At 48.2% G+C, this 10,060-nt stretch overlaps 1 protein-coding gene across 1 annotated transcript in view; it reads left to right on the forward strand.

Moving 5' to 3' along the window:
* The first annotated feature begins 213 nt into the window (after positions 1–213).
* The window catches only part of Gsr (glutathione-disulfide reductase), a 44,123-nt gene continuing 34,276 nt past the window's right edge, over positions 214–10,060 (forward strand). Inside the window, exon 1 of the mRNA XM_021170345.1 lies at positions 214–761. Within this exon, the coding sequence (XP_021026004.1) occupies positions 522–761 (240 nt within the window). The 5' untranslated portion in view covers positions 214–521. The remainder of the gene's footprint in view (positions 762–10,060) is intronic.

Raw genomic sequence — 10,060 nt, forward strand, 5'->3', positions numbered from 1 at the left:
GCGTGCGCCACCACTGCCTCGCTACTTTTTAAACAGAAAATAAAACAAGACAAAACAAAACAAAAAAGCCTTAACAGACAGTATAGCATTCTGATTCAGGATATCCAGCTTGGAGTGTGGGGCTTAGCGGCCCTGTGTTCCTCATTTCTTTGCAGTGGGGCTCCCAGCCTTGTGCTTATATGAACTACACACTGTTCTTGGGGATCTTGGCCAGTTTAGTTAGCAGCTCCATCTCAGTCCGTTCTTTAAGCTTCCTCTACGGATCACAAAAAAATCATTTCGGCCACTCCACTCATTATTCCAGCCTTTTTTTTTTTTTCTTCTTCCTTTTACGAGTACAAGTGCCCGGAAAGAGGAAAGTGGGTTAAGGCCTGCAGGAATCAGAGAAGCTGGGGGTGGGGAAACAAAACCTGAACGTTCTCGCCCTCGGTCCACGCGCTGTGGGGCGGGGACAGGGGCCCTCGGGCGCGGTGCTTAGTCACGGCGACGCTGCACCCCGCTCCCCGCGCGCACTTCCGCGCATGGCGCTGCTGCCCCGGGCGCTGGGCGTGGGCGCGGCCCCGAGCCTGCGGCGGGCGGCGCGCGCGCTCACCTGCGCCATGGCGAGTCCAGGCGAGCGGCAGCCCCCGGCCCCGGCCGCCGCTTCCTTCGACTACCTGGTGATCGGCGGCGGCTCCGGCGGGCTGGCCAGCGCGCGGCGGGCGGCCGAGCTCGGCGCCAGGGCCGCGGTGGTGGAGAGCCACAAGCTGGGTGGCACTTGCGTGAGTACCGGGGCCCTCCGGCCGCGTCGGGTGCGCGCTTTCTCCCGGCCTCTGAGCGCGGCGACCGGGGTGCTTCCCCACTCCCAGGCCCGGGATCCCAAGAGGTGGCGGGAAAGAGGGTAACGCCACCGATCCCGCCACTCTGCACAGGTGCAATGCTGAAGCCAAGCTTAGCTGCCCAGCGTGCAACTCCATGCGGGGGAGTATGGCATCGGGCGCTGGAGCTGGGAAACACGAAACTGTCTCTGGGAAACTGCTAGGGGCGTGGGCGAGGGGAGCAGTGGAGGGTTCTGGCGTGGAAGAGTGTGTGTGTGTGTGTATGTGTGTGTGCGTGCGTGGGTCGGGTCTGATCTATTTCAAGGGCAAAGTGCTAGATAACAGTAGTTCTCAACTTTGTCTGCGCAATGGAGCCCCCTGGAGAGTTGAAGTACTGCTGTTTCCCCGCGCGTCCAAGGCTCCCGAGCGTACGTGGAGGTGCTGCGACACGGGGGTTAGCAAGCTCAGAAACACGCAGTTGATCCCAGCTGCGGCCAAGGCTGAGAACTACAAGCTGCCTCCAAAGAGAAACCTTAAGGGGTTTCTCAGAGCTTTGTGTACCGTTTGTTGTGGATTGTTTGGGAACAGGTTTAGAAATTAAAAAGGAAGGAAGGAAGAAAGAAGGAAGGAAAGAGAAAGAAAGAAGGAAAGAGAAAGAAAGGTGGTAAATCTTAAGATTGAAAGTCTCGTTCCCATGTTAGTGTGGCTTTTCCTATCACAAGATCTAGGCAGAGTTCTTGTTGGTGATTGAAAATGCTGAACCTCAGAAGTCACCAGGGACTGGGGATAGGTTCTCTAAATGCCTTTGAATGCGTTTAGATTATACTAAATTGGGAACTCCTTAGGGGCATGGGCGGGTTCCTATGCAGCTTGTTACCTTAAAATACCTTGCTCAACAGCTATTTGTGAAATGAATGAAGCTAGAGATGAGAAGCTGTGAGCATGCTCAAACCACAGTTGAAAATGAACAGTGTGTGGTGGCGGCTCACACCTTTAATTCCAGCACTTGGGAGGCAGAGGCAGGCACAGGCGGTTTCCTGTGTTCGAGGCCAGCCTGGTCTACAGAGTGAGTTCCAGGACAGCTAGACGTTTGTTTTCCTCCTTACTTGTCACATCACCACGGATTTGTGACATCTACTGGCATTGTTGGTTCTACTGGCATTAATCAAGAAGGGGCTGGCCCGGGTTTGATTTCTGAGTTGGAGGCCAGCCTTGTCTATAGAGCAAGTTCTAGGACAGCCAGGGCTACACAGAGAAGTCCTGTCTCGGTGGTTAAAAATAAGGTGAAGACAAACATCTTCGGAGCAAGCAAAGGACAGCACAGAGTGACATTTTTTACCAGTGGTCCACCTGACCATGCGTGCCCAGTGCGTGCCTTCGTTCGTTCCCAGTTCATCATTCTGCAGCCGCGGCCATTTTCACCTAAGCATCTGTGTGTGTCTTTGAGATGTCCTTTTCTGTTTCAGTTGCATAACTTTGGGGACCTCCACAAAGCAGCTTTTGGCTTTGAATTACAAAGCAGGGAAGGGGGCTGCAGCCAGTATGAGGGAAAATGTAACCCAAAGGTAGAAGCAGGGATAGATTTGCCCAAGGATTGCAGTAATGTGGTCTGCCCAGAGTTGGAAGAGTGAACTTATACAGGAAGTCATTTCCACGAGCATGGAAATCCGAGGCTTTCTGAAGCAGATCCTTTTATTAGTTCATGCACTGAGCTGTCTCCGCAGCCCAAGACTGACTTAATTCTTGCAGGTAATGAATGACTGCTCCGAGTAAAGTAGTAGTTCAGATTAATGTTGCTTCTCACTTCCGGTACTGGGGGTTGATTGCTGAGTTCAAGGCCAGCCTCTGTTCCTATACATAAAAGAACTTCCTCTGGCAATGTCATTTCCACGTGGTAGGGTTATATTTATTTTTATTCAGTTGTTCACTGAGTCTTATTGGAAATCTATGCATCAGGGGCTTTTTTTTCTTTTTGTAAAGATTTGTTTTCGAGGCTGGAGAGGTGGCACTTGGCTGCTCTTGCAGGTGACTGGGGTTCAGTTCCCAGTAACCACATGGTGTCTCATAACTGTCTTTAATTCCAGTTCTGGGTGACCCAATGCCTTCTTTTAACTTCCTCAGGCTTTGGGCACACTCATGGTACACATCTATACTTGCAGACAAAACACACATACATACGTGTGTGTGTGTGTGTGTGTGTGTGTGTAATGAAAGTAAATCTTTTTTATTGCATAGATATGTATGTGTGTGTTGAAGGCTGGTGTGCGCATGTGAGTGTAGGTGCCCCCAGTGGCTAGAGTCAGATGCCCCCCGCAGCTAGGATTACAGGCAGTTGTGAGCTGTCCAACCTGGCTTCTGGCTTCTGTATTCTGTGCTCTTTAGCAAGAGCAGTACATGTCCAAAACTGTTGAGCCATCTCTCCAGCAAGTTCTCTTCCCCATATGTTTATAGATTCTGGACGGTCACTGCAGCCAGCAGAGCAGATAAAAAATCCCAGTCTTTGGGAGCAGGCATTTTAGTTATCATTTTAGTTTCTAAAATTTCCATTACTATTATTGTGATGAATACAGAAAAATATGTTGTGGAAACTGGTGGTGGTGAGCTGTGTGTGTGTGTGTGTGTGTGTGAATGTTTTGAATCATTGCTAATAAAGCTGGAATTTACTACAAAAAGGAGTAATAAATAGAAGTGGTTACATGCATTCCTGGCTCGCCTAGAACTCCATATATAATTTAGATCTGCCTGGTCCTGCCTCCCAAGTGCTGGGATTGTGGGATTGACAGTATTTAGGGTGGCCTTAAAAGCACTATGTAGCTAAGGGTGACCTTGAACTTCTGATCTTCCTGTGTCTACCTCCCAGGTTTTTGGATTACAGACACACATCATTTCCTACTTATGTGATGCTGGATGTGAGCCCAGGGTTTTGCACATCCTAGGCACCTACCAACTGAAGCCTGATTTTATTATTTTATCTTTGTAAAGACCACTGAGAAGGCACTAACATTGCCACTCGCAGTTTCATGGAGACTTTTGATTTTATTACATTTATTCATTTTGGGGTAGGGGTCATGCATGTCAGGGCATGTGTGTGGAGGAAGTCAGAGGACAGCTTATGGGAATCAGTCCTCTCTTCCACCATGTGAGTCCTGAGGATTGAACTCAAGTTGCTAGGCTTGGTGGCAAGTGCCTTTATTCACTGAGCCAGCCCCAGACTGGTATTTTATCCTGCTGCTGCTGCTTTTTTTTTTTTAAAGATTTATTTACTTATTATATTTAAGTACACTGTAGCTGTCTTCAGACACACCAGAAAAGGGTGTCAGATCTCACTACGGGTGGTTGTGAGCCACTATGTGGTTGCTGGGATTTGAACTCACAATCTTTGGAAGAGCAGTCAGTGCTCTTACCCACTGAGCCATCTCACCTGCCCCCTTATTGTGCTTCTTATTGCAGGAAATTGAACCCATACCTTGTACATGCTAAGTATGTGCTCTGCTCCTGAGCTGTACCTCGAGCCTTCGGAACAGGCCATATTTTAATGAAAAATGGCAAACAGGTCGTCCTTTGCATACACACACACCCCCACCCCCCCACCCCCCCACCCCCCGGCCTTCTAGCACACTGCCTAGGCCTCTCTATTTTTTGTTTCACATAAAACCTAATAGAAAGTCAGGGAACGCCATTTTGTTTAATCCTTTTGAGTGACTCCTAAGGAGCAGAATGTCAGCTAACACACTTGGGAACCCCCATGTCAGTGTGCTGCAGCCTGTGAGCTGGCCATTGGAACCGTGGCCTCAGTACTACATCCCTCGAGGTGATCTGTGATGTCACTAAGGGTTTTAAGCATTGTCACCCAACAGAAGGGAGGAACCGCCTCACTCCCCCCTAGGAACCAGGTATTATTGTTCTAAACTCAGGAGAACTGAGGTGGTAGCTTGGCAGTAGCACTCTTGCCTGACATCCGTGAGACCCTGGGAACCCCTGAAACAAAAACATACAGCAAGCCATAGCACTCTTTTTTTTCTTTTTATTTAGTTATTTATTTATTTTTATGTATATAAGTACACTGTAGCCGTTAGACACACCAGAAGAATGGGCATTGGATCCCATTACAGATGGTTGTGAGCCACCATGTGGTTGCTGGGAATTGAACTCAGGACCTCTGGAAGAGCAGTCAGGGTGCTCTTCACCACCGAGCCACCTCTCCAGCCCAAGCCCTAACACTCTTAACTAGGGCTCTCCCTCACGAGTCTTTACCCCAGAGCGCCTGATTTAGGGTTTCTGGAGTAAAACCGTACCGATGTCATTTTCAAAAGTGGCACCCACGTTTTTGTGGGTGAGTCAGATGCAGTGCCGGGCTGTTGTTGGAATAAAGACTAGGAAGGCTTGAAAAGGGCTCCAGTGAAACCCTGAAGGGTTGGACCAAGGCGGCAGTGAGCTTTGTCAAACTGTTCGTGCCTTCGGGTTTCATGGTGGCGCACTTCTGAAGAAAGCAGCCCAGTTTTTTTTTTCTTCCTACTTCTGGGTCATCTCCTTCCCCAAGACTTTACTCCAGTGATAGGGTAGAAAGACCCATTGATATTGGTACCCTCTCCCCAGTGTGCTGCTATTTGGAGATGCTGAGGTTAGGTGAAGATATGAGAGTGAGTGAGCCGGTGAGCATCTTTTTCAATGAGGGAGACCAGGGTTTATTGTTTTGTTAATTTTATTAATTAACCTTTATGTGCATTGATGTTTTGCCTGCATATCTGTCTTTGTGTCTGAGGGTGTCAGAGCCCCTGGCATTGGAGTTACAGACAGTTGTGAACTGCCATGTAGTTGCTGGGAATTGAACCCAGGTCCTTTGGAAGAACAGCCATCTTCCCAGCCCCAAGACCAGGGCTTTCTTTCCCAGTTGTCAGCTCTTGGATGCCAGATTTCCCAGCCTCCAGACTGAGAAACATGGGTCAGGTAAACTCTCCAGTCTGGTGTTTTGTTATGTCTGCTTGGACTAACATGATTGGTATGTGTCTAAAAGCTCAAGTTTTCTTTCTTAGCGATTTTTAAAAATTAAAAGTTTGTGTTTGTCCTTGTCTCACATGTTTCTAGTTGACCTTGAACTCTGTAGCTGGGGATAACCTTGCATCATTTTCTCCTTTTGTTTTGTTTTGAGACAGGGTCTTTCTTACTCTGTGGTCCAGGCTGGCTACAATTTTGCCATCTTCCTGCCGTAGCCTCTCCAGTGTTGGAATGACTCATTTTCCTCCATTCTGGCTCCACTTTTTATTTTATTTGAGTTTTCTGATGCTTTATTTATTTATTTATTCTATGTATATGAGTACACTGTAGCTGTACAGATGGTTGTGAGCCACCATGTGGTTGCTGGGATTTGAACTCAGGACCTTCAGAAGAGCAGCCAGTGCTCCCAACCGCTGACCCAACCTCACCAGCCCCCCCACTTTTTTATTTTTTTAAAAATAGAATCTGTTCCATTAAGACTTCAATGGTGAGTAAGGTGATAAGAAGCCAGGTAGGAGGTGGGCTTGCCCAGCACTGGACTGAAAACTGTAGCGTCAAGAACCGCTGCTAAATCGAGCCACAGAGGAAGGCATTCTCAGACCCAATAGTGTGCGTCCATTGGAGTTCCTCCAGAGTTTTCGGAACCAGTCAAAAACCAAGTAAACAAAAACCACCTGTGGTTGGTAGAGTATTGTATTGTATTATCTCTTTTCCCCCAGAATTAAAGGGAACCCCCTATTGCCCAGGGCAGTGCAGTTATACCTGAGGGCAGAAGAAACACTTTGAGTGTGATCTTTGAATTAAGTTTTCAGAGACTCTCAAAAGTACAAACCAGTGTGAAACTCACCCAAAGGCAGGCTGAATCAGAGCCCCTGGGAGCTTCAATCCTCCCTCCACGCAGACCTTGGAGGAGGTGAGGGGGGAACCCTCTGACTTCTGCTCCCTTGCTCTGTAGGATCCCCAGCTCCAGTGCTTGCTGCGTGTACTGGTTCTGGGATTAGGTGGAGCCCAGTTCTTGTGGGATTCTGCACATCTCGCCAGCAAGCCATGAGTGACTGGCAAAGCTTTCTTTGTTTCTAACTTACTGGGAACTGGGCTGTACGTCGCTGCGGGAGAAACCCACAGGGCAGGCCTGGGAAAGGGTTGTTCCCTAGATTATGGCTCGCCCAGTGAGCAAACAGTGATTTAGCAACATGCTAATCATAGCGAGGGCACTGTCCACAGCATGCACTTTTAATTTCCCAATGTAGCTTTCTAAACAGCCCAGTCTAAAGGACGTTCACTTCCTTTAGTTCTCATGGGTTCCCCTTAAAAAACAGAGCATCGGCCCTCATCTGTTCTGTGAATGTAGGACTTCATAAAATGAGACCAACCTGTTCCCTTAACTGTTCACTGAATAAGTGGTTGTAAAGAGAGAGGCTTGCTGGAGTTGGTAATAAAATATTATTTAACTTTGGTCATTTGCCTTGTTGATTGGCTTTTTTTTTTTTCATACCTTTAATCCCAGCACTCAGGAGGCAGAGGCAGGAGGATCTCTGTAAGTTGAAGGCCATCCTGGTCTTCAGTGCTAGTTCCAGGACAGCCAGGGCTATATAAAGAAACCCTGTCTTGAAAAATGAAAACCAAACAATAGTTTTTGTTTGTTTGTTTTTTTGTTTTAATTTGAGATGATTTTGCCACCTCTAATATGGAATTTCCTAGATGTTGAGAATTCAGTAAGCCAGGGTTTCTGACAGCATCTAGGAATGAGATCATCAAAAAACAGGACCAGGCCTGCAAAATGGCTCAGCAGATGAAGATGTTTCCTGCTGAGCCTCATGATTTTGTTTTTCAATTTTTTATTAGATATTTTCTTTATTTACATTTCAAATGCTATCCCGAAAGTCTCCTATACCCTCCCCCCACCCTGCTCCCCTACCCACCCACTCCCACTTCCTGGCCCTGGCCTTCCCCTGTACTGAGGCATATAAAGTTTGCAAGACCAAGGGGCTTCTCTTCCCAGTGATGGCCGACTAGGCCATCTTCTGCTACATATGCATCTAGAGACACGAGCTCTGGGGGGTACTGGTTAGTTCATATTGTTCCACCTATAGGGTTGCAGACCCCTTCAGCTCCTTGGGTACTTTCTCTAGCTCCTCCATTGGGGACTCTGTGATCCATCCAATAGCTGACTGTGAGCATCCACTTCTGTATTTGCCAGGCACTGGCATAGCCTCACAAGAGACAGCTATATCAGGGTCCCTTCAGCAAAATCTTGCTGGCATATGCAATAGTGTCTGGGTTTGGTGGCTGATTATGGGATGGATCCCTGAGTGGGGTAGTCTCTGGGTAGTGCATCCTTTCGTCTTAGCTCCAAACTTTGTCTCTCTAATTCCTTTCATGGGTATTTTCCCTATTCTAAGGAGGAATGAAGTATCCACACGTTGGTCTTCCTTCTTGATTTTCTTGTGTTTTGCAAATTATATCTTGGGTATTCTAAGTTTCTGGGCTAATATCCACTTATCAGTGAGTACCTATCTAATGACTTCTTTTTGTGATTGGGAACAATACTGTTTTTGAAGGGCAAACAAGCAAGTTTGTTCAGAAGCAAAGAAGTAGCTTCCTATAGCTGGGGGCGGGGGGGGGGCTTGAAAATGAGTTGCCTGGGTTTTACATTTTAAGTATTTATTTTTATCGTTTTTAAATGTATGAGTGCAGGTGCCTACAGTAATCCCAGGTGTCAGGTATCCCAGGAACCACAGTTACTGGTGGCTATGAGCCATCTCTTCAGAATATTTTTACATTAAAATGTTTCTCTTTTTTTGAGACAGACAGTTGCCCAGGCTGGCCAGTTGATGCTGGTTTATCTTATGATCTTCCATCCTCCACCTCCCACTGGGTAGTATTACAGGCGGGCCAGGTGCCAACGTGTCTGGTGGGCTCAAAGCCTGTGCTGCCACACCTAATTTACACATCAGCGAGAAAAGGGAGAAGAAGGAATGGCGGGAGAAAGGACTGAGCGTGGTCGGATGTACAGTGCTCCTTAGCCCCGGTGTCTCCAGCTTTGATGGTTGTATTTTATTCTTTCCAAGTCAGTGAGGTGTCTGTTGTCATACTCAAGGAGTGGGGCTTGATTTCCAAAACTAGCAGCTGTGTCTGGAACTCTGCTCTCTGTAGCTGCCAAAGCAGGACACGTGCTAGCTCAGGATGGTGGCTCTCCCTTATGTCTCCGGGCTCTACAGAGCACACAGGGACACTGCAGTGCAGGGTCTCTGGCCCAGGAAGGCTGCAGATGGAGTCACTCTCTGCATCTAGCCTTGTGGTCTGTTGTGTGAGCCTGGGAGACTCCACAAGGTCTGGGATTAGATCTATGTAGGGCATTTCCCTGCACGGTGCCTGGAACAGTGGGATGCATAGTGGATTCCTGGAAATGAATGTATAGGTCTAAGGGTGTGTTTGTTTGCTTGCTTGCTTAACATAGACACTTAAAAGTAACCATTAGTGCAGGTCTGGCCGTCTTGACCCTTAATGGAAACATATTCCAGACTTTTCTTGGAAGCTTTAGGACTTATATAGCCCAGGCTGGCCTGGAAATCCTGCTCCTCTTCCTGTCTGTGTCTCCCAGGTGCTGGAGTTACAGGTGTGCATCAGCCCCCTGCTCACACCACCTAAAATACCCTCCAAGTTGCTTCAGACTTGCTCAATGTGCAGTCATAATGAGTCCCAGTGGTTCCGAGCTTCCCGGTGCCTAAGCTGCTTTCAGGGATTACAAGGGAGCTGGAGGAGGAGGAATGGGAGGAGGAGGAAGAGGAGGACTGGGGAATGTTTCCTTCTTATCATCCTGAAATCATCTCCACCCTTCTGGAGCTCCAGCTCCATCGAGAGTGCGTTCTGGATGGAACCATCAGTGACTCACACTGCAGACTGCAGAGAGTGAGGTGTGACTTCGAGGCACTTGAGACCCACGTTGCCCTCCCAGTGAACCCATGAACGCGGGTCTGGGGTGAAACACCCCACCAAGGTGCCGGGCTTGGACTCCTCCTCCCCAGAGGATGGTAGCTGTTTCCCCTTGCTCTTGGCATCTGAAAAGCCTCACTCACCCTCCTCCTTTAGGAGTGCCTCATTCTTCTGTCCCCGTGACTGTCAGGTACCTGAGTTGAGGAGTTGCAGACAGAGCCTCAGCTTGGTCAGACGGAGGAGGTGCATGTAGACAGCCGTAATTGGCTCCAACTGTAACAGAGTTGGCCCTGAAGACTGTGCTCAGACTGCCACCTAGGATTCTGGGTTTT

The sequence above is a fragment of the Mus caroli genome, chromosome 8 (assembly GCF_900094665.2).
Source record: "Mus caroli chromosome 8, CAROLI_EIJ_v1.1, whole genome shotgun sequence".
Lineage (NCBI taxonomy): Eukaryota > Metazoa > Chordata > Mammalia > Rodentia > Muridae > Mus > Mus caroli.